This window comes from Cyprinus carpio, chromosome A1, assembly GCF_018340385.1.
Source record: "Cyprinus carpio isolate SPL01 chromosome A1, ASM1834038v1, whole genome shotgun sequence".
NCBI lineage: Eukaryota > Metazoa > Chordata > Actinopteri > Cypriniformes > Cyprinidae > Cyprinus > Cyprinus carpio.
In genome coordinates, this window is record NC_056572.1 from 30,982,711 (window position 1) to 31,008,356 (window position 25,646).

The window sequence follows — 25,646 nt, forward strand, 5'->3', positions numbered from 1 at the left end:
CTCAAACTATGTTTACCTTGTTATTAAGAATACTATTTTGATGGATTTATTTGATAATCTTATGCTGGAGTAGTTTGAGAAGAATGTGCAGAGCATCTACTCTTACATTCATTCTTCTGGTGTTTAGGGACAACAGTATCTGTTCTACTTCCTCCATAATTTAGTACGACTAAATAAGCGTCATTGCACAGTAAATGTGGGCAATCATATTGTAATGTTTTCAAATTTCTGATGTCAGTGCTCTATTTTCTACTTCCCAACATACACAGAATTGCAGATAATGAATTTAGAGGGTCTAAATACCTGTAATCAGCTGACACCATATTTTCCATGCAATTTCTATCAGGTCCTTGGCATTCCATTGCCTAGATTTAAAAGAAAAACAACACATGTATCTTCTTAATATGTTAATAGAAGGATAAAGAAATAAAAGTTTTTCAGAACAGCAAGGTGAAAAAGAGTGTGAATGTCCTATACTATTACCTAGGTTGCATGTACAAGTTTACAGCAATCAAAGTGATATACAATTTAACCAGCCAGTAGTCTAGGCAGTGGCCTATAGTCAATAAAGTGAATTTTAAGTTAATATAACGTTAGCTTAAATTCAACAATATACAGTAGGGTCCAATGTTTTCATTATAAAATCGAGGAGAAAAACAGTTTCAGTGAAATGTAGATTTAAAAACAAATGTAACTTCTGATTTTCTTAGCATTTAAAATTGAACATGTTTGCTTTAATTTTAGGTTTAAGTTACATAAAAAAAAGTGGTGTCAGATTTTTGTTTACATTACAAACTATATATCTAATTATATTTGTCATCTGCCATTAAAAACCCCTATCGGTCGACCACAAGTTGACCAAGAGATGTTTTAGTAAAACCGAGACATTACCAAAACATCTGTAATGGTGTCTAATGCACGTCACTGTGGCGTACCAACAATTGCTTTGAACACTGTGGTCTGACCTGCTGAGGTGAATCCAGAATCCAAACACGCACCTAACAGCATAAACATGAGTCAGCGAGAGGTCCTCGTCAAAACACTGTTCTGATAAAAGCAAGCCCTGCAATTTACCTGTGATTTTCCACAGAGATGCATTATGTGTTGTCTCCCATAAACAAGGACAAGAAGGATTTTAAGATAATTAGCTGTTCCTGTCACTGTTTACTACCATGTATAATACATGGGGATTTTATTGTTCTTGATGATATTCTGTTTCCATTGACAATGAGAGTATAAAAGGAATAGTTCACCCAAAAATGATAATTCAAGAAAAATAAATGTCATTCCAAACCTGTATGACTTATCCTCTTTTGTGAGTCACACAAGAAAGTATTTTGAAGAACTGTTTTTGTCCATATAATAACAGCCAATGGGGGCCAAAACAACACTGGACCCATTGACTTGCATTGTTCGGTCCCAAAAATAAATAAATAAATAGCATTGTAATTGTAATAACATTGAAAATGAACAAACATTTACAAATGCTGTACCAAATGCATTGAATAATAATAAAAATTGACCTTATAAAGTGTTACCCAAGAAAAAAAAAAGTTAATTATTTTAGGATCATAGTCAATACATTTCTAAAATGTTTTATCATTAGTTAATGCATTGTGAGCTAGAACTCATTAATATTGGTTAGTTATATAAACAAATACATTTTTATAAATTATGTTTAATGGTACATTAACAAACATGATAATACGGTAAATTAACATGAACCTACATTAACAAATGAAAAGTTCATGATACTGTTCTGAATGCATTGACTAATGATAACAATTTACCTTATTATACACAGTGTTACCCAATGAATATATTTATTTTTAGGGTCAGAAGTTAATGCATTTATGTGTTTTAACATTAGTTCATGTATTAGGTACCGTGAACTAGAATTTATTGGTAACACTTTATTTTACAGTGTCCTTGTTACAAGTTACATGTTCTTAATATTATAATAACAATAAATTATGCATAATTACATGCAAGTGACCCTAAGCCAAACCCTAACCATATAGTAAGCACATTTAGTTAATTAATATTACTCAGTACTTAAATGTATAATTACACTGTAACAATGACACCTTAAAATAAAGTGTAAACAATTTATAATTATTGGTTAATTACATATACCAATACATTTTTAATATTTCAAGTTGTATAAAAGTTATAAAACATTACCCAAGAAATTGGTATTTAAAACACTATTTGGATACAATCGAACAAAGTTGTTGTTGGGCTGTTGCTAAGTGGTTGCTTTCTGGCCCAAATCAAAAGAACTAATTTTTTGGTCCACCATACGAAAATTGTATGCATATTGCTTCATTTCTGTAACATAAACACTGCTGGACGAGTTGAACCTGGCTTTGTTGAAATCTCTCCCACTTAGTATGAGCAATAGTAATAGTGATGCTTGCAGGAAGAAAAAGAGAAGGCCATGGAGATAAGCCTAAAAAGCAGACTTACGGTGGGGGCGTCCTGGTTGTCTGAGTGCTCAGTCAGTGTGGGAATGTGTTTGGGCTTCCTGTTTCTCTGAACCTCGTGTGGCAGCAGCAGCAGACGCCTGTCACCCTCCTCTGTAACCCTCACACCTGGAGACGGGACGTTCTCTTTATCACCCTCGACCCTGACAGAGACACAGTTTTGCTTTCAGACAACACAGAATGAGCACGTGACGATGCGAGGACTTTCTGTGCTTGCCCTTTACTCAAGGGATCAACTCTTAAGAGCGGAGCAGAAATGAAGCTGTCGCTGTGATACCTCATCTGACTGTTTATTTACATCTGTCTCTGGAGTTGGATCAGTATGTGTTACACATCACAACTGTTGAGCCACTAATCTAATGTTTTCAGTGTCTCTGTGGATAGTTCCTGTCAACAGGATTAGTTAGATCACTCTGAGATCCAGCCAGCAATGACCCAAGCTAATTTTGCCTTTTATCTATCCATATTTTTTTCAAATCACTGTAGTAATATGGGTTTAAGTAAATACTTTTTAAATCACTTTTTTTTTTTGGGTTTATGTAAATACTTTTCTAAATTACAGTTAGGTTAATTATTCACTATATTAGCTAGACTGCCAACGTAAGTAGATGAAACTGTTTTTGATGATTGGAAAAACATCTTGAGCAACCGAGAAACATGAAACATTGACTAGAAGTAGTTCACTGGACATTCTGTAATGACCTGGTTAACTGGTTGCACAGACAAGCTATGTTTTCCATTTCTCTGCAGTTGCAACAGAATAAAGATGCTCAGAGAATAGCTGAATTTCTGGAGAAACCTGCTCCTTACCTGAAGTTCTCCTCTTGTTCCCGCAGATGTCTCCTCCTCTCTCGGGCTGTCGACACAGGAGATGAAGAGTGGGCAGTCGGATCCAAGCCCTCTGAACTCTGACCTGTATGCATCTGCAAGTTGAACAGGTGTTGCTCGACCGCTGAGCGAATGGTCTTCTCCAGAAAACTGGACAGAGAGAGAGAGAGAAAGACATGTTAACGGTCAAACGATGATTGCTTTAATTACATGAACAATGGAACTCTTCTGGCTATTCAGAGACTGACTAATCATTTTTTAAAATAATTTAATTGTCATATAAGGCTCTGTATAATTGCTTACTTTGTTAATTCAGGTCTGGAGTGTCCGGGAGAGATCTGTGATCTAAAGAATGAGAGAAATAACAATCAAGAAGAGAGAAAAGTGTAGCATCTATTTCATCTGATTGTATCCAATGAGAAACACATAAGCAGATTTTTTAATATTATGAAGGAAAGTAATATGATGTTATGTATATATATGGTCACACTTAAGTTTAGGGACCAATTCTCACTATTAACTAACTATTAACTACAACTTCAATAAACTCCTAATGTGCTGCTAATTAATATTAAGGTAATTGTTAAATTTAGGTATGGGGTGGATTAAGGGATCTAAAATATGGTTATAGAGAAAAAGGCATTAATATGTGCTTTGCAAATACTAATAAATGGCAAATATGCTAGTAATATGCATGTTAATAAGCAATTAATAGTGAGAATTGGACCTTAAAATAAAGCGTTACCATATATTTTCATCCATTATGGTTCAATCTGTTAGTCAACTCAGTGTGTTTTAATTTGTTGTGAAAGGACAGTGACATCAAAAGACTTGCTAATTGTTTTAGGATTGCCTTAGTATCACAAATAACACGACTTTGCACTAAAAAAGTTGCCCTGGGTCCAAATATAGCATAAATATTACAAAGAAATTGTCTGAATCTTTTTCCTTCTAGTCTACAATTGATTTTGGACCCCTAAAGTGAGTATTGCATTTGAGTCTGTGTCTCTAGGGAGCTACTTCAATATATTTTTGTGCTAATGTTGTTTTACTTTTGATGTAAAATATCATTATGTTCTGCTCTGAAATCACTATCACTACCAAAAAATCTTTGGTGTAGTGACCTCAACAACCAGCGAAATCAGAGAAAAAAAATACGATTTACCACTAAAAGAAAAAAAAGAAAAACAAAGTTAAATACTCATAGATCGGAAAGATAGTTCCAGAAAATGACTCCACAGTAAAAATACCGCCATTATCTTGTGAATCCGGAAATAGGATGAGGGTCCAGACACAACAGTTGTGTCCTTACCAGCAGCGCTTTCAGGGTCAGAGCCAGTTAACCACAAACACCATGAGCAAACTATTTTCTTGGTATCGAGGGGTATCAAAAGAAATATTCAGTAGATTTAAGCATAGATGGTATCAAAGGCTACCAAGAAAAGGCCAGTGAGAACAGTTATGCATCGAGACGGAGAACTAAAGATGATTTGATGAGGTTCGTCAGTCTTACGTAACGCATCGGTCATACGGTGCACTCCAAGTGTGAAGATGACGAGAACTGAATGCTGGACTGAGTACAAACTGGCACAAACACCATTGGTCTGTTAACCTAGTCCTTTCAAACAGTCATCTTTCAAATCTAGTTTACACTCACAGCAGTCGGCGAAACAGGGAATCAAACTAGCTGTGATTAAAAAGGACAGAATCAAAAATATATTTGCTAATTGCTATATATAATGGAAGCCCGTTTCCGCCACTGAATAAAAAAATAAAACAAGGTAATTGCGACTTTTTATCTCACAATTCTAATTTTTTTCTTAGAATTGTGTTCATATCTTGCATTTCTGACTTTATAACTCACAATTTTGACTTTATAACTCACAATTGCTAGTTATAAAGAGAATTTGAGACATGAACTCCCAATTTTTAGAAAAAAAAAAAGTCAGAATTGCGAGTTTATATCACAATTCTGAGAAAAAAAAAAAAGTCAGAATTGCAAGTTTATATCACAATTCTGAGAAAATAAGTCAGAATTGCAAGTTTATATCACAATTCTGAGATAAAAAGTCGCAGTTACCTTGTTTTATTTTTTATTTAGTGGCGGAAACGGGCTTCCATAATATATATTTCCTTACGTTTTTCTGGGTAATTTTCCGGAGCTGATGCAATGAGTCAACACATGAAGGAACCATGAAAACAAGCACAGGAGAGGTTTGTTTTGACCTGTTCGCTACCAGATCCATCACGCTCAGACTGAATTCAACCAGAAACTATTAGCATGTGTCCCTGACGTGACGCTAAGAGGATTTCAGTTGTTTGAGGGATCATTTGTGCGTACTATTCTAATGATTTGTTCAAATAACACTTTAACATTTGCTGTGCTACATGAATTCACCTATTGATGCTGAATGTACAAGAACACAAAGTTGTTGTGAAAAATCTGAGGGCGTATATTTAGACCTTGTTTGCACAATAAAATGTCTAGATCATTTTCATTGTAAAGATGTATTGTAACGACATGTTTTTGAGCAAAAGAGGTAAAAAAAAGAAAGAAAGAGTGAGAAAAACTGTGAGTGGTCCTACCTAATATAGAAAGGAGATATTGGTCTTTCATCTTCTTGTAGGCTGGAAAAGAGGAAAAACGAAAACAGAGGTCAGGCTCACTGAACAGCTCAATCTAAACATATGTGGCATTTGCCAGAGTAAACAAAACTGAGTTTTTTGGAGCACATGGTCCGAGGGTCTCAGGGTGCCTATTGTTTGGTGAACAATGTGCATGTAGTGCCGCTTTAGAGAGCTTTTGTTTGACTTGTCTCCAGTAATTACTACAGCTGGAAAGAACCGTATCCACTCCACATGCTGGAGCTCAGCCAACAAAACACATTGAGCTCAGGAGTGGATGTTCCACAGATTCAGATTAATATCATTACTAAGAACAAAACAATCCACATCTCCAGGAAACCAGAGGGACTGCTTTAATGCCAGTAAATAACAGCCAATATAGTAATCATAGGTGGATTTTCTTGGCTTTTTAAGAGAATTATCTGTGTAATGGAATTAAAAATGGTAAAATGTGTTAAATGGAAACACTACACTACAAAAATAAATAAATTAACTTTAAATTAACAAAACAAGTAATCATCAGGTTCATGAACATTTAAATTTTTACCCGTATTCCATTTTTGTAGTAAAAATATCTAAACACCCTTCAAACTAAATACATGTTCATCCAAGAAAAAAATTAAGATAAATAATATTCTTCAGGTTTTATAAAATGTTGATGAGCAATCATAAGCGAAAAATATCTAAACATTCTTTAAACTAAATACACGTTCATCTGAGACGAAAATATGTATTATTTAAATTTCTTTACGAAACGATGATGAACAATCATCAGGTATTAATAAGTAATAAATTTAATTTGAAACCTTTTTTCCCTTTTTGTAGTAAAAACATTATCAATTTAACTTTATTTACTTTTGAATGTAAAATAATTAATTTAGTTTGAAGGATACGGATTTTAAAACAAATCAGATTATTCTGTTTTTACAAACAATGATAAGCAATACATGAAAAATTTACATCTGAATCAATATTATTCATTATTTGTAGGAAAAAAATGTCTAAACAGCCTTCAAACTAACACAATTTTCATCAAAGACCAAATAAAGATAAATGAGACAAAATATGATAATACAAACACAGATACAGATAATACAAATATGATCAAATAAAATGTAATTACTAGAGAATCTAAATTGATAAATAAAATATATTAAATATCAACATTTCCCATTTTTTGATGTATTCGTCAAAGGCTTTTATCCAAAGCAGCTCACATCGTATTCAATACATTTTATCAGATCATGCATTCCCAGGGAATCGAACCATGGTCATGTTGGTCACAAATAGTTGAGAAAAACTTAATTAAATGGTTTTTTTTTTTTTTTATTATCTTAATTTTTTAAGATGTGTGGGTTTTTAAATGGAAAACAAGACCCTTTTTTATATGTAGCTGAAAATTTAAGTAAATCAGCCAAAATATTTCATAAACAAATGCAAGGGGCATTGGTATAACATTGTCAATGATGGATGTTCAAATTCTTGCTATAATCCATTTAATTACTATGATTGGATTGGGTTAAAAAAAAAAAAAAAAAAAAAAAAAGAGTTCTAGAAATGTGGAGATGATTAAAAGGTCCATTCATTGAGGGATTTGGCACGCAGCATTCAGAAGTACGTGCAACATTGCTATGAACGCTGTTGTAAGATGTGTATGTGAGTCAAAAGGAAAGTAAATAATCCGAGTGTTGGCTGCACTGAATCACAACCATCCAATACAAAGAATTTAAGTCCTATTCACACAGAAGTGAAACAAAAAAGAAATTCAAGCACATTTGGCTCCAAAAATCTTAAGAATCACATGATTTCCGAACAAAATTCATGTGCATTTGTGTGTGTGTGTGTGTCTGTGTGTGTGTGTGTGCAGGGTGCTTCCCTCTTGTTGTAAAATGTAAAATGCATAAATTTCAAAGTAAAGCCTGCTAAGAATTAGGGTACCGCACGTACCTAAAAAGACATTTCGCAAGATTGGAGTAGAAGGGAAATATTTTTCCACTTCACTGAAGCCCTTAAGCAGTGTTACACAGTCTGACAAGGGTATTAAAATAATAACTGCCGTCATGAATTACAAAACGGAAATCCTGCTTAGCCACCACCTCCCCGAGTGAACAACAAAGCTTTTGTTCTGCGGGAAATGATGGAAAAAAAAGTACCACTTCGCTACATCAAGGAGAATTTTAATGATCAAAGTTTAATCAACGCATTAATCTACAGGTTCAAACATCACACGAACTTTCAACTAAATCCATTCTTGGGATGTATACGCTGGTAACTCTACAGCAGGCACAGAAGTATGCTGTAAGACGATATTTGGCACAAAGGCGAGATTGTGGGATTTCTGTTCCTTTCAAGGGCTCACAGGAAGATGCAAGGTCCACATATACATTCAGAAATTGACAGCAAGCTGACAAGACAGCTAGATCAACTGAAATACTGTACGGTTTACTAAAATCCAGGTTTAATTATTGGAAGGATCCTCTATTGGATTAAATATTAGAATTGCAGTTTTCTAATCCTCATGCAGTAACTGCTACTAAAATTCCTCAATTGAAGGTAATGTTAGTCTTAAAGGGTACAGTGGAGCCAGGTGTTGGCTTTGATAACATCAGCCCTGAAGAGGAAAAAGTCATTCCAGAATTGGAACAAATTTTCATTGGAATAATGTAAACTGATGAACTGAACACCATTTAATATTTCTTAGCTTGTTTGCTGGAGTCTTTGAGATGACATTTACCCCAGACTGTGTTACCTAAGTGTGTCAGGTATACAAGCACGCTCACATCAATTGTTCTTATTGACATGCTTGAGGCATCTGTGTAAGAACAAACATCTATTTCGGACAAGTGGCTAAATTTTCGAACATGCTGAACCTGTATGAAGATCCAGTATCTGAGAAAATGCAAAGTTCACCCAAAAAAGAAAATTGTAATATGTTCCTATACAAACACTTTCCCTACAAAACATTTAATGTAGTAAAAAGACAACTACTTAACTTGATTTTGAATTAGAATTAACATTTCTCGTGTCTTATGTTTATGAGTCAGCTTAAAACCCCATAACCTGACTATACAAAAGTAGTTTAACACCTGGCATGCAAGAGTCATCTAACTTCAGCTGAATGGTAAAAACTCATGATGAGTCACTATCATCACATTTCCTCTCAGTTTACAACATATTCCAGAGCCATAAGAGGACATGGATGAAAGGGGAAAAAGGATACTAAAATGTTAAATTTCAATCAATGCTTTTTTCAGAACAGTTCAGAACAGTTCTCCATTTATCATTGTCTTATGATCAGGATGAGGGAAATATTGGTAAGTACAGTGAAAATTAAAAATAATAATTAAATGCAAAAATATCCCAGACACAAGTGGGCTGTGGCAGCTTAGATAAGAATTTAAGAGCTTTTAATGTTGTGAAACTGTGGGCACCTGATCTCGTCTTTTCGAGATTTCACTGGATTATTGTCTGGTTTGAATCTTTTAACTTTCTTTGGCATTTCTGTAGCCCTGCAGTAAAGATAAAGAACACAACCTAAAGCAGATAATTAACCTGCATACATAGGTATAGTTTAACAAATGGATAAGATATATTTCACATGATTATATTTGTATTGTTATGTACTGCTTTGCCGCTCTACATTTTTAAACACAATACATGGTATATACAGAACAGTTCAAAAGTTTGAGGTCAGTAAGAATTTTTTTTATAAAAGGTTGTTTTGTTTTCACCAACGGCACATTTCATTTATCAGAAGTGACATTAAAGACATTTATAATGTTACAAAGGATTTCTAATAAAAAAAAAAAAATGCTGTTCTTTTGAACTTTCTAATCAAGAAACCTGAAAAAATGTATCATTTCCACAAAAAAATAGCACCACAAATGTTTTCTGCATTAATAACAATTAAAAGTTAATAGTAATGTTTCTTTCACAGCAAATCAGCATTTTAGGATTTTTTCTGAAGGATTGTGTGACATTGAAGACTGTAGTAATGATGCTGAAAATTCAGCTTTGCATCACAGGAATAAATAACATTTTAAAATATATTCAAATAGAAAACAGTTATTTTAAATTGTAATAATATTTCAAAATTATTACTGTCTTTATTGTATTTTTTGATCCAAAATGTAGCCTTGGTGCTTTGTTAAGAATAAAATAAAATAAAATAAAATAAAATAAAATAAAATAAAATAAAATAAAATAAAATAAAAACTTTCACGCAGCAGTAAATGTCCATGCAAAGCACACTGACCTGTTGAAGGTCTCTGTGGATCTGGCAGGGCTTGCGGTCCGAGGGCTCAGGTTCATGCCGTCAGCGCTGGACCTGATGCTCCGGTCTGGAGAGTGTGGAGGAAACGGAGCTCTAGCACCCGGGCTTCTGTCTGGAAGATGGGTCAAAGGTCTGGAGATGGGATCACCAGAGGGAGCCGGTTGAGGAAAAGATCTCGGCACAGGCTCTGTCTTTTTCTTTTTAACCTGAAAGACAGAAATCGAAAGAGAGATGAAGACTGAGGGACAGAAATGTGGATTCATTACGAGAACATCCATTAGTTTGATGACCCCAGGAAACTCCAACATGAAGACAGTTATACAGCACAATAACAACTTAGCTCACATTTGTCTTACCTTTCTAACTGATAAAGGCTGTACATGCCGGAAACCTGTTGAATAAGTGTAATAGCTAAAAAATCTCACACGCACATGAGCCCAGTCAAATTCAGATCGATCCATTGCCACTTAATGATGCAAATGACAAGCAGACCTTAAACTATAAGGTTTAATGCAAGACTGCAGCAAACAACGCCACCATTATCCTAAGACCACAACTGTGTTTGGCCAGAAGGGAATCTGAAATCCAAACTTTTGAGCATTGATTTGTGAATAACAGGCCAATCTCGCACAGCAAAGTGAAAGAGATGACCAAATTCAACTCACAAAGCAAATGAGATAAAGTCACGTAACACGAAGACTACAAAAGGATTAGATTGATCTTCAGCGTACTTAGTCCTGAAGGCACAGACGCTCAGTAGGTAATGGCTTTGACTACGGTAAAGAGGACGCTATTGATCGCAGCCCACGAGGGAGCCATTTAAGGCACAGTAACTAAGAGAGATCTGGACATCGATACACTAATGTGTTAATGATGCAAACAGCACCGGAAAATCATTGTTTTACTGAGTTGTGCGTTAAACGCTTTCGGTTGTTTGTTTGAGTTTATGATGTCTAACGTCACGCAAAAGCACAGGACATTGTGGTGTGATCTTTCAAGATGTTAGACATTATTTAGAAGTTACATTTCAGTCAGTTCGTCCCACAAACCTATCATATGGCTTTAGAAGTTTTGGAATATAGTGCACAGATAATATAACCTTTTTTTATGTCAATTTTGGCCCCAGAACTCATTCACTTACAATGTAAGTAATTTAGCCTCTGATTCTCACCATGGCTGCATTTATTAATTAAAAATACAGTAAAAAGTGTAATATTGTGAAATATTATTACAATTCAAAATAGCTGTTTTCTATTTGAATATATATTTAAAATATAATTTATTTCTGTGATGTAAAGCTTAATTTGCAGAATCATTACTCCAGCTTTCAGTGACACATGATCCTTCAGAAATCATTCTAATATGTAGATTTACTGCTCAAAATTTTTCCTTATTATTATCAATGCAGAAAACAGTTGTGCTGTTTAAATTTTTTGTGGAAACTAGGATTAATCAAAAGAAGGTTTAAAAGAACAGCATTTATTTGAAATAAATAAAAATCTTTGGTAACATATAAAGTCTTTTAACATTTTAATGTGTTCTTGTTAAATAATTGTATTAATTTCTTAAAATTATATTGAAGAGGATGGCCATATTCTATAAAAATTCACTTTTTGTGTTAAACAGAAGACAGAAAGTATTGCAGTGTTTGAACGACATGATGGCTTAAATTATAAGAACACAAAATAAAACATTTCCCTGCTCTTTGCTGAAACCTTGCATCATTTCTTACCTTCTTTTTTCTCTGTGTTGGTATAGGATTGTCTGGACTGGACTCGCTTTCTCTAGATGGGTCTGTATTGTCAACTGGAGTGCATTGAGTGACCTGACAAAAACACAAGAGAAATCAGTCTACAAACCTTAAAATTCCAGTATTAACAAACAATGCATTCTGCGTTTACAGTAAACTGTAAAACGTGATTTTAAAACCAACTTCCAGAATAACAGAACCAGATTTTTACTAGACGTTTTCTTTCCGTGTAACATGTGAGTGGCGCTTTTCTACTGGATCTGTTAGCCAACTTTAACACCCACTAAATTTAGAAACAAGAAACCGCATGATTTGAGGTATCAGAGTTTTTTTTTTTTTTTTCAAGACTCCAGATCTAGATGTTTCTCTGTCCTCACCTCTCATAACAAACCTGACTCCCTAGTTACATTTCAACAGAGACTTACAACACACCTCCCAGATTCACCTCCTTGTTGATAATCAGTCACCTCGACTGAACAGTTAACAAAACACTCAAATCAAATTATGTAAGCATAAATAGAGATTGTAGCTACAGCTGATATCATCAAATATCAATGGTTAGTGTATATGCAACCAAAAATGCTGTATATTTTTGTAAACTATTTGAATCTCCAAGACCATCCCAAAACAAAGTTCAAGTAAACGTAGGACAAAAAGATCTCTGTAACCTTTGACCCATGTTGGTCAAAACAACAGAAAAAACAAATCATAAAACTTCATGACAAGTACAATGTAATCTTCCAAAACATGGAAATATTTCAGTTTCAAGAGATGACAACAAGTATTTGATTCGTGCTACGGAATAAGTCAATAAATAAGAGAAATGTCCATCTCCTTTATCTGCTAAAACAGTCAAGGTAACTTCTTTCGAACTTGTTAAACTATCACTCCAACATAATCAGCGTAGATGTCAACAGATGTCCCGTGTATAAAGTTCTGTTTGTTTATAAGTTGGTTTTCCCAAAACAAAATGAGGTAATCCGAGTGAGCGCTACGTGTTAAGCTGAAAGATTTCACTGACCCCTTATGTAATTGGAAACGTCTCCGCTGTAGGAAGTGGTCTTATTTTTCATTAAAGTCACATCATGTATTTTTTCCATCAGCAATTCTCAGCCTGTTTACGACATCAGCTTGCCGATTAGACGGTTCTCCCACAGGCCTTATCTGGTCAAACTCGGTTTGATCAGCACCACATGTCTATGTAAACAGAGGACTTTCAATAGCTTTGGATTTCAAAGATAACACAAAAACACAGCATAAGCTGTTGTGTGTTAAGACCTTCTTTGGTTGAGATATTTCTGGAAGGTGGAAGATGGGAAATCTTTTTTTCGGATTTATGAATGTGAAGACTCTTCCTTCCAGTAAGCCACAATGAGGATCTAAACTCAACTTACTTCTGGTTAATAGAACAAAGCTGGATGATAAATAAATCAGGCCCGTAGAGAATTCAAACAAGAAGCACTTGATTATACCATGAAATGACTATAATTGCACGTAACTATTGATACTGTAATCCATTTTATTGATTTGTAATTTGTGAATGGGGTTTGTAATTTACAACAGTTCTAGAAGCAGGAAGTGTGATGTTTTATTTATTGCATGAAGTAGCCAGACTCATCTTAACCATCATATTTTGTAGAAGTTAAGTCAGGTTCTTACTACAAATGTCTATTTGTCTAAAACACAAAGACTATATAGCTAATGTTGGCGATTCTTACCTTCTTTTTTCTTGGTATCGGTAAAGGGTAATCTGAATTTTCAACTGGAGTGCATTGTGTGACCTAACAAAATGATAGTGATTGATCAAATGATTTCAACATACAATCTATTACATTTAAAGTTTATAGAAACATGGGCATCTCAAAAATTGTATAAAACATAAGACAGTTGGAGAAGTACATCAATGTTAAAAAGTTAGGGGCCAATATGATTTTTTTTTTTAAGAAATAATACCTTATATTTAGCAAGAATGCATTGATTTGGTCAAAAGTGACAATAAGGATAGTGTTACAAAAAATTTAGATTGAAAAAAAAAAAAGAACGCTGTTATTTCCACAAACATATTAAGGAGTTTTCATAATTGATAATAAGAATAATAAGAAATGCTTATTGAGCAGCAAATCAGCATGATTTCTGAAGAATCGTGTGACACTAAAGACTGGAGTAACGATGCTGAAAATTCAGCTTTACATTTATGTGCCATTGTTGAGCATTAGAGACTTCTTTTAAAAAATATTTAAAAATCTTACCGACCCCAAACCTTTGAACAGAACTTGGAAAAACTTGCGCCCAGAGGGCAAGTAGTACCTTCATACAATGTTTTTCAATCTACAGAAACAATATTATTGTTATCAAAACATCATGCCAGTCATTTAAGAGGGTCATGGTTCACACTGCTTCATAGAGAGAACATACACAAACATGAGACCCAGCCCGTCTCCAGCAGGCACGTAAACACGACACCGTGCGGTTCTGAGCACGTACGCATGACCACCGTCATATGCAACTGACCTCATCCAGTTGAGAGGGAATGTTAATTCAATTGAATTGACAGAAAACAGAGCTCTCATTCTTTGTGCATTTAACATCCGGCGTGTAAGAGTAAAACTCAATTACAATCTGCCTGCTCGAGGAATTTATCAAGCGGCAAATACAGACATGACTAAGTGACTTTATATATTTATTGACTTAGTGTTTATCAAGAGGTGTACTTGGCATGAGCTACTGTAGATCTGTTCTTCATCTTTCACTCAATGTTGTTCCTCATTGCATGAGCAAACACATCCTGCAGTCCACAAAAACACCTCGGGGTGTAACTTTAATACCCATCGGAAAGACAAATACATCACTAGCCGGGCCTTTTAATGGGAATTAAGGTCACAAGAATCCAAAGTCAGCATGATCTAAAGAATGAGAGTCTAAACAGCTGATAAAAACTTCACAATAATCCACACCACTCCAGTCCATCAATTAATGTCTGGTGAAGTGAAAAACTTAATGTTTCTAAGAAAGAAGAATTTATTATTAAAGGGGTCATATGATGCGATCTCAAATTTTCCTTTCTCTTTGGAGTGTTACAAGCTCTTGGTGAATAAAGAAGATCTGTGAAGTTGCAAAGACTAAAGTCTCAAATCCAAAGAGATATTCTTTATCAAAGTTAAGACTCGTCCACGCCCCCCTGAAACGGCTCGTTCTAACACGCCACAACATCGCTACGTCAGTATGTGGGAAGATTTGAATACCACCGACCTGATGTTCACGCAAAGAAAGAAGGCGTACCTTTTATTCTCGTTGTAGTATTGCTGTTGCCGCCGCCATGACGTACAGACGCTGTGTGTTTCACTGTGAAAGCGAAACTACTTTGTTTGGCCTTCCAAAAGAGGACGATATCCCCTTCGTCATGCCTGGAGCTGATCTGTGCTGGTCGCTGAGGAAATACATCAGCTTTGCACTGTGAATCACTGAATCGCCTTTCACCGCGGACGAGGTGTCTCGTCGCTCCGGCCGGACAAGGCATCACATTATGTTAAGAGGCATAACATTTCCGTCTCACGTTTGAGGCATTCGGCCAATCACAATGCGCTGGATAGCTGGCCAATCACAGCACAGCTTGCTTGAGACTTATGAAAAACGACGTGTTTCAGAAGGCGGGGCATAGAGGAGAAACAATAATTTATTTTTTAACCTCAAACCGCATAAACACATTTTATTACACCAAATACACAAAATAATGTTCTTTTTAGCAGCATCATATGACCCCTTTAAGATGTTTTCCTCTTCAGACCATTGTTTCTGGCTAAAATACAAGTCCTCTATCCGGTGAAAAAGTCATCTGGTCTGAATCAGGAGAGAAATATGCTCAGATTAAGCACGGTTTACCAGCGAAAACAGCCTAAAACAGCTTTAGACAAATATGCTGGTGGATTTTCATGTGAGAGGACAACAGAGGATGGACTTTTTTTATTGGAGGAAGCATTATTATGGATTCATATTTTAGCCAGAAGTGACATTTTGAAGTTAAAAATGTTTTAATGATGGATTTGTTCCTTACAAACATGCAGCTTTGATGTTAATTGGTGGACTGGAGTAGTGTGGATCACTTGTGGATTATTATGATGTTCTATCAGCTGTTTGGGCTCTCATTCTGACGGCACCCATTCACTGCTATAGCAAGTCAGGCAATGCTAAATTTTGCCAAATCTATTCTGATGAAGAGAAAATAACTCATCTACATTTTGGACGGCCTGAGGGTGAATACATTTTCAACAAATTTTCATTTTTGGCTCAACTATTCCTTTAAAAAATAGCTTTTGACTGACTTAAGATCTGCATCATTTGGATTAAACTCAAAGCTGAGTCTTGTGATTGTGCCTTTCACCTCAGGGCGAATAGTGTTATTGGATTGCTGGTGGTTTTGAAGTGCTATGTCATTGGAATTTGACATGGGCTGTGGAAACAAACCCACACTTACTCTGTGTGCCGTAGCAGGTTGATAATACAGGCATACACACATCTACAAATACACACACACACACTGTATACTATCACCCGTACCTTCATCTTCTTGACATGTGGAGCACGTGCCTTAGCAACAGGAGTGAAAGGTGGCGTATCTTTGCTTTCAGTGTTTGTGTTGTTTTAGTGTTTGTGTTGGCCTCCTAGAAGGGACTCACGTGAGATCACCTGAACCCACTGACTACAGCAACAAAGCATCAGTGCACATGACTGATGCATTCAGAAGACAACAATTTTTCATGTGACAACTGAAACTAAAGTGCAAATGCAGAAAAGCAGACTTTGTTGTGTTGATGGTGGCATAGGAAAGATAGCACGATGACGTCTTGCAGTTTTGGCGAGTCGGTGCAAACAGCAACAAAGCAAGGTCAGGCAGACACAGTGTCTATGCATGTGACTACTAGGCTGAAGAAGGAGAAAGTGGCATGTTTTGGGTTGTGAAGGATGCGTTTCAATACATGGGTTTGATTTTCTCAGTTGCTCTGCAGTTTTGAAGGCATTTGATGTACTTCAGATGTTCAAATCTAACAAATTTTGTGAAATGAAGTGGCAGTGCATTGACTGCCAACCGAAGGCAAGTGAAGTGGCAGGTTATATGATGAGGTTTGAAGGTTTTCCTTCGATTAGCCTTCTCTCCACCACAGGCTCAAAGATGGCGCTGTAGTTCTGGATCAGCTTGGCCATAATGTTGTTACAGATATTCTGCTCCCGTATACCATCAAAACCAGATGACACACTGCAGAAAACACACACACACACACATACATGCTGTGAAAACACAGATTGAGTGCTGCCACATTAAATGATAAAACCCGGAACAACATTTACCTCCTTTTTTAAAGCCCTTTTTAGTAATAAATCATAAGCAATGACATATCACAATCAATTGAGCAATATAAATAATCCAATAACAGTGAATAGAAGTTGGCCCTGATAGTCTTGTGGGCAGTGCGCTGATATATTGTGCTGCTTTAACTAGTTAGTACAGAGTTTGGGTACAATTTTGTGATGCTTTCTTTATCTTGTTAAAATATATTATTACATTAAATAAAATTAATCGAGCAAATAAAAAATAAATTAATATATAACAAAATGAAAATGCAAAAATAAATCAAGAATAAAACAACTTTTTTCATAAAAATGTGAAGAAAAAAAAAAACATCATTATGGGATCAAGGTAACATTGTAAAGTCAAAAGGCAATAAGCCCCAAGAAGGTTATTACATATATACTTAGTAAGGTTTCACAAAATAAAACAGAGCAAATAAAGTGTAATGATATTAATAAAAACATTATTTTTCCACCAAACAATGTACAGGTAGTTCCTCAGAAATGGTTGTGGTTCAAACAAAGTGGTTGCAGAGCAACACACGAATGTAAACAAAAGGTGTGTGTTTGTAGAGTTATTTACAACAGCTTCAAACTTGGCTCAACCAGTCAGAATCAAGGACCGGAACTATCCGTTTTAAAATTCAATTTGCTGTCACTATGGTAAAATGTTTTAAAAAAGCTAACTTTTTTGCAAACTAAATTATTATTCTCTCTTTGTGTGAGGCCACACTGAGATACTGTCCCACGACAGAGGGTAATAAAATGTACAGTAAATGCTACTGTATGGGGTCACAGAGTGCTCGTCTGACAGCTGTATTTATGATTTAATTATTTACCACAAAGAGAACAAGCTGTACAGAGAATTAGAAAGGTATGTGCCTAAAACAGGCAACAGTTTTGTCACTTCCACCTCACTGATCTGAGGTTACACACAGAGGCTGAGGTGTCAAATGCACATGTTGTGGTCACAGGGATTCCCTGAAACTGAGCGGCTGATGTATTATTAGAGGTTGCGTTCATATTGCAACAGCTGGCAACTTGCTTACAAGTCACTATAACAGGGAACAAATAAAATAATATTTAAAATGAACTGATGCAACAATTAACTTATATTTTGTAAAATCACATTACTTCATGTCCAGCCTCTGTAAGACATAAACTACATTGGAAATATTGAAGGGTGTTGGCTTAAATCTGGATATATAGTTAGTTATGTATGGAGGGTCACATCTGTATGCTTTTTGAGTTTTTTTCTCAGAGCTATTCACTTGTGAATAATCAGCCTGAGTGTTTCTGTGCCTGAAAATAGCAACCTAGTAATTTATGAGCATAGAGAGTATGTAAGTGATATTTGTGTTAGCGCTGACATGGAGTGAAGAATTCCATCTGGACTTTGGCCCCCTCTATTGGAGTCCAAAGCCAGGATAGCTAGACATAAGGCAGCCAAAACTTGCACCCGACATGTATTTCAAAGCATTATTTTTAATGATGCAATGACAATTTAAATCATCAAGATTTTAAGTTGTAATTTATAGGATTATATCAATAAAAAAAGAAAATCATGCTTTGGAAAATCATAATTATGACACAAATGCTGAAATTAATGAGATTTTAAAAAGTCATAATTATAAGATAAAAAGTCAAAATAAGGGAAATACAACTGTAAGTCAATTTTGACTTTTTATGGTCTTTTTGACATGTCACAATTATTACTTGTTGTTTAAAGAAAAAAAAAAGTAAAATTACTAGACAAAATTGTATGAATTATTTATTTCCATAACATAAGGTCACACTTTAATTTGTGGACCAATTCTCACTATTAACTAATTATTAATTACAACTTTTGTCTTAATACACTCCTAATTTACTTAAAATACCTTGTTAAGGTATGGGATAGGATTAAGGGAAAATATGGTCAAATAAGGCAATAATATGTGCTAAAATGTACTAATAAACAGCCAATTTGCATGCTAATAAACAATTAATTAATAATGAGAATTGGTCCTTTAAATAAAGTGTTACTGGACAATATGCTTTTTCAAAATTTAAACAGTCCTGTGATATGACAAATTAATATTATATATAGTGTCTCAATTAATATGAAGTCATAAAAATTGCATCAAATAATCAACTAACAAAAAGTCATGTCAAATACCCTGTAAAAAATTAAATAATAATAATAATAATAATAATAAACAGTATACATAAATAAATAAACATAATAGTGTGAATTTTGAAGTTACAGTACACTCGTGACAAACAGAATAATTCATCACTGTGCAGGCACTGAAACTATGCTCTATAGAGTTGGTCAAGGATTGTGTTAAGTGTGTCTGAAATGTGTCTGAAATACAGCCAATGAGAAGCAAGACTGAGAACATGACACCCAGACCACATAACATGCAGCTTTTGGCAATGAGCGGACGAAACATCATTCAAATAGCTTGCAGATACATGCACAACTCAAGGTGAAACATTTAGAGCTCTCTGCAATTACCTTTCTACGAGTGAACTTAAATGCAAAGTAAAGAAGTTACTAAAAGACATGATGGGTATCAGCTGATATAATTAATGGATGTAAAAAATATTTGATTGGTTTGCTTTTGTCGAGCTGTGTGTGTGTGACTTTGTGTTAGTGGTTGGGGTTGGGACAGAGTGGTGTGGTTGGTTTGGTTCATGCGGTTATGTTATTGTTCCTGTTCCACCTGGGACAGGAAGTGACATAAGTAATGCAGGAGACTGTAGTGGATATCTGGCAGCTGGAGTAGGAGCTCACGCAGGTCCTTACAGAAGTCACCCTCACTGGATTCTGACAGAACAACAGAAATATAATAAAGGATTTGATATGTTAAATTGGAAGAAATTCATATTTTTTAAATACAAAAGAAATGTGGTCAAAGAAACAGAAAATGCCACTTTAAATTAAATCACTGTGAGTCAACTAGATCAGCTAAAGTGTTGCTATAAAGATAGACAGACACAGACAGACAGATAGACAGATAGACAGATAGATAGATAGATAGATAGATAGATAGATAGATAGATAGATAGATAGATAGATAGATAGATAGATAGATAGATAGATAGATAGATAGATAGATAGATCCTTGTTTTCTGGCATCTGAGATGCACCATCTGCGCAGGATATTTACTGTGTCACACATGCCACAAAGAGAGGGAGATTGGGACACCGACAGTGAGGGAGAACAAGAAAAAAAAAAACTACAGCAAACAAGTCTGTGGAGAAAGCAGCTTACGTAATTCCTTCAGGAATTCTTTTTTGGGAAGCCTTAATATTAAACTGAGGTGTTTACTGTTGTTACTCTGTTATTTGGATTTTTTTTTGGGTTAATCAAGCAAAGTTTCCTCTCTGTATGTCGCAGAGGTCAGTAAGTGATGATACAGTTGCAAATTCAATATTTTTTTCCAATTTGAATGGACCCAATGGACGTAAGCCAGCAAAATAATGTAATTTATTAAAGTACTATCAAATCTTTTACACCATTCTGAAAGCCAAAATCTTGCCTAGGGCTCTTTAGGTAGTAAGAAAACACAGATAATGATTTAAAGCACTTACTATGATATAGTCTACACTAAAGTCTACTAAGGCCGCACTGCTCTACTGCAGAAGTGAGTTTGTGTTATGTGATTATGATGGATATTAATCTTTACACAAATAATTTCAATTGATCAACAGCTTAACAGGTTTGACTGGCACTATACTGCTGACCTACTTTGCTATTATGAATTAAACATGTTATAATGTTAATGTATGCAAATATTGTTAATTATACAATATATATTAAATATATATATATAAAACGTGCATAAGGATAAGCGGACACGGTGATGGAAAATTATGAAAGGGAAAATTTTAAAAGTTTTGCGTTTGAATGCAAAACATTCGCCTTATCTTGTAAAACGACTGCTTTCCACTTATTAAAAAAAAAAAAAAACGTTTTGCGAGCAATTAAATATCTTTTTCCCATTTCAGCTTATATTTGCATTACCATATCCCTTTATAGGTGCTGTATCCAAGGTTTTGACTCTACTAAAGCATAAAAACACCATAATATGTTTGCAGATATTTAAGAAACACGCTAAGTAAACATACTTGTTTATCTGAAAAACAATGCTACAGTCAGTTATTCTCCTTTGAAAATGTGCATTCTGGGCCAGAATGTCTGTCTCTGTTTTGGTTTGTGAAACCTGCCTACTGCCCAATAATTTACCCAATTTTATTTTGGCACCCCGGGTTGCCAATTGGCAGAAAACACAGCATTTTTCATTTCATTTATCTTCAAGTGTGCTTGTTCCTGTTGGTGTTGTCAATCTGGCAACCTGCGTGTGCAGGGGCCGGGTGAAAAAACCCTCTCCAATATTTTGAATTTGAACTGCAATACCTAGTTCAACCACTCGGTGTCAATCCTACATACAGCAACTTTAATTTTATTATTATTTTAAGATTTTCTTTTCTAATTTGCATTTTTAATTTAGGTTTGGCAGTCTAACAATTAATTGATATGGCCAATCAACTCGAAGTAGGCGGGGTTTAGTGTTCACAAAATCAGTTCAGCGCCAGACGCATCAGTCAGTCAGTTAACGCTGAAAGAGAGGGAGGTAGGATGGTAGTAGCGAAACGTTTAATATTCGACAACATTTTTACTTTAAATTTTAAACTTATGACAGTAAGAAATCCAGTGATACAAACTACTCGACTTTTTTTCTCAAATATGGTCGTTTTGAATTGAAAACATGGTATCATTTCTTAACTGAGTTTGACGAAACAAAAAACATTTAACGTTGGCGTTTTCTACATAATTAGGCATACAAATGAAAGTCATAATGATTACTTCTCAAGTATAATTACATTTTTACTCCCATGTCATATCTTTTCTCTCACCATGCCCCATAAGGCAGTAGCCCCTCACTGCAGAACACAAGATCCAGGGGGTGGAGACTGGTAGGTTAAGGGATGGAGATGGGTAGGTTTAGGGGTGGAGAAGTGTGGGTTTAGGGATCGGGGTGGAGACAGGTACGATTAGGTATATGTAAGGTGGGAGGGGTTGGATCTGGTTCCAACCACGCCCCCTGGATCTTGTGTTCTACAATCTTTCAGTTACCAGCCCTGATGAGGACACAGTGTTTCAGTTGCCAGTTCAGATGTTTAAGCACTACTCCACACCACCCATGAATGAAGACTACAAGCTGACTCACCCTGGTACAGCTGAATGAGAGGATTGTGGATGGAGGGATGTTTCAGTAAACTGGCTACAGCACAGGTGTCTGCATCCTGATGAAGATCCACCTCTTCTCCACCATCAAACCTCTGCCGCAGGTTATCCACAGTCCGGACGCTGCCGTTTACTCTGAACAGACCCTCCAGACGAAGACCTGGCAGATCGTGGCACCATGAGACAGACATGAAGCTCTGTAAGTCAATCTGTAGTTAAAACTAACAACATTTCAAGGTTTCAACATGTAGTTATACCACTCTTAGCTCAGTTGCGAAACTAATCTTTAAAAAAAATATGAAAAGATTTTTCATCAATGCCATAAAATCTACAGAAAAATCAAGCTCAATCAAGCTCAAGTAAAATACTTGCACAGTTTTGTGCTGACATGTCAAAGGCTCAGGAAAGTGATTCATCTCTAAAGGGTTATAGCACCATCCAGAGGAAAACAAGCATGACTGCAGCTTCTGGGCTTCAGGTTTACAGAGTACAGGATGTACTACTACAGTTTGGGACAAATATAGTAATAAACAATAATGTTTAGTGAATTCTAGTCTTTTTAAGTATTAAAAAGTTGATTTAATGAAAACATTCTAACACAAGTGATGTTATTTGTCAACAGGAAGTGAATTTAATATAATATATTTTGAACAGTTTTGTTATATAAAATAATATTGTTTTCCATTTCATCCTTGCAGTTTTGTCATGTTGTTGTCAATCACAGTTCTTTACTAACAAATGAGTTTTAGAGGACAGAGGTGGGATTGTGTAGGAAGAAAAGCATTTTTTGTACATTTATACTGCTTTCTATTATCTTTTGTGTTTTCAAATAAATTATACAAAATGCTTCCTAAACTACATTTTTATTATTATTATTTTATTTTTTTACTGACTGTATAATGGTAAACTTAGTATTTTTACCATAAATAAATAAATATAACTGAATGTTTTGCAGAAATACGATTAGAAATCATGCTGCTACTTGAGTGCACACATCTTTCCTTTTTTATTTGGTTTGATCTTGATCCAGTATGCAGTCACCTAATTGTAATAGTCACAGCTTGGTCTTTGTTGGCTAAAGGATGGGAGCCATCACTAAAATAGTAAAAGCTATGACTTTTTGTTCTTAGACAACATGTACTATTGACAGGTAGAAAAACACACTGCTTGCCAGTTCATTCACTTCAGCCAACATGGTCAGAGTGAACCCACAGTATTCTTCAAAAGGAGCACACACACACACAAAGAGAAAATGTAATTGATTTTGAAATTCATGTATAAGAAAATGCATGTATAAGAATTTAAATAGGAAAATGTTTTAGATAAACTAAAATACTTTTCTATTTTTTTCATGACTACAAAAAAATTGTATTTTAAAAATGCAAGTCACACAACAGGATTACTTACAATTAAAGACAATTAAAATTATATATATAAAAAATAAATGTTGACTAGTCACAGCACCTAAAATACAGAAATATAAGTTATAGATTTATAAATGGAATTTAAATTTAAATGATCCTTTAATGTAATACATTTTGATGATTAAAATGTCATGTTAAAATAAAAATAGAAAACAAAACAAAACAGAAAAAGAGGATTATAATATAATGTAAAATAATATATATTTTTTTCCCTATAAAGTTCAAAAGGGCTAAAAAAAGTATTCTGCTATTTGCCACTATGGCATTGGCCGCACCTCAGAAAACAATCATAAATCATAAATTGCCAAGTAACTCTTAGGCCTGTATCAGTTACCTGATGATTTCTTCTTTGTAAAAAATGCAGAAGGCCAGGATGTGATGTGCTGTTAGTTGCTTAAAGCATTATAATGGTTTGCCAAAGAAACATACTCTGGTTACTTTTAATTCTTTATCATTGTCCCCAGATCAGATTTCTCACACCAACAGTGATCAAGTCTAACACTTGAGCTGAAAGCAATACTTACCATGCTTTTCCAGATATTCCACCATACTCCGGACCACCACAGGAACCCCGTCCTTGACAAGTCCCAGATCTCTCAACTCCAGCAGGGACACGCCGAAGACCTTCTTCCCTGCCGTGGCGGTGGCCGGAGAGGGTTTGATCATGGGCAGCTGCACCATCCTCTTCATGTCCTCCTTTATCTGAACAGCTGCCTTGTTGTGCTTGGAAAAGCAGAAGAGAAATGAGCAGTCAACCACATCCACCGTTCTGACCGTCTGCATCTTGAAGACCCCTAGTCCATATATCAGCATTTATATCTGAGACTTTTCCCACTGCCTGTGTAGGTGGATCTGTCAGTGGCAGGAAACAGAAGGGAGGGAGTCTAGCATGTGTGTGTGTGTGTGTGTGTGTGTGTGTGTGTGTGTGTGTGTGTGTGTGTGTGTGTGTGTGTGTGTGTGTGTGTGTGTGTGTGTCTACGTCAGGAGAGGTTGCCATGCACCTGTAACCAGGTGAGAGGAAACACACTCAAGCTGACAGTATGTCAAGCTCAGCTGTGCCTAGAGAACAGGGCTTGTTATGGATCAGAGGAAGAAAGCTTTGAATGTTATGCATTCAGGAAGTTATACTGATATGGTGAACAAATATTTACAATATGTTAATATTTTCTTTGTTTTGAATTTAGGGTGTTTTGAAGTTAATCTGGAAAGAAGTTTTTTTATGTAATAGACCCCCAAAATATAAGCCAGTGTTATTTTAGTATTGTTAATATATGATTGTAGTTTTTGTTAATATTTTGAATTGATTTGTATTTATTAGGTTACATGTTTTTTAATGTATACATAGATCTTATTAAGTTTTAGTTTATAGTTTGTTCATATTATATTATATATGCTAATATTTATATTCAGAGAAATAAAAAACATGATTTTTTTTTTTAAACACAGTTATCTGGTTAACCGTTTGCATGCTAAAAATGATGGGAAAAACTAAATTAAACTGATATTTATTTGTCATTTTAAAATACAATAAAAAATTACATATTTTAATAGTTATTAAAAGAGATTGATAAGCAATATGATGGACAATAGTAAGCTTTAATTTAGCAGAGAGTATGTTTACCATTGTAAATTGTTAAAGGGTTATTTAATATTTTTTAATATTTATATAATATTTTAAAA

The 25,646-nt window shown here is 35.0% G+C and overlaps 1 protein-coding gene and 1 pseudogene across 1 annotated transcript in view; both read right to left on the bottom strand.

Moving 5' to 3' along the window:
• fam13a (family with sequence similarity 13 member A) overlaps nucleotides 1-16,592 on the bottom strand; it is a 29,228-nt gene extending 12,636 nt beyond the window's left edge. The window contains 9 exon segments of the mRNA XM_042761965.1: nucleotides 304-365; nucleotides 966-998; nucleotides 2,470-2,629; nucleotides 3,297-3,464; nucleotides 3,618-3,659; nucleotides 10,195-10,418; nucleotides 11,945-12,037; nucleotides 13,681-13,743; nucleotides 16,517-16,592. Of these exon segments, the coding sequence (XP_042617899.1) occupies nucleotides 304-365; nucleotides 966-998; nucleotides 2,470-2,629; nucleotides 3,297-3,464; nucleotides 3,618-3,659; nucleotides 10,195-10,418; nucleotides 11,945-12,037; nucleotides 13,681-13,743; nucleotides 16,517-16,522 (851 nt within the window). The 5' untranslated portion in view covers nucleotides 16,523-16,592.
• Nucleotides 16,593-17,068: 476 nt separating this feature from the next.
• LOC109109251 lies at nucleotides 17,069-25,128 on the bottom strand (annotated as a pseudogene).
• Nucleotides 25,129-25,646: the final 518 nt, after the last annotated feature.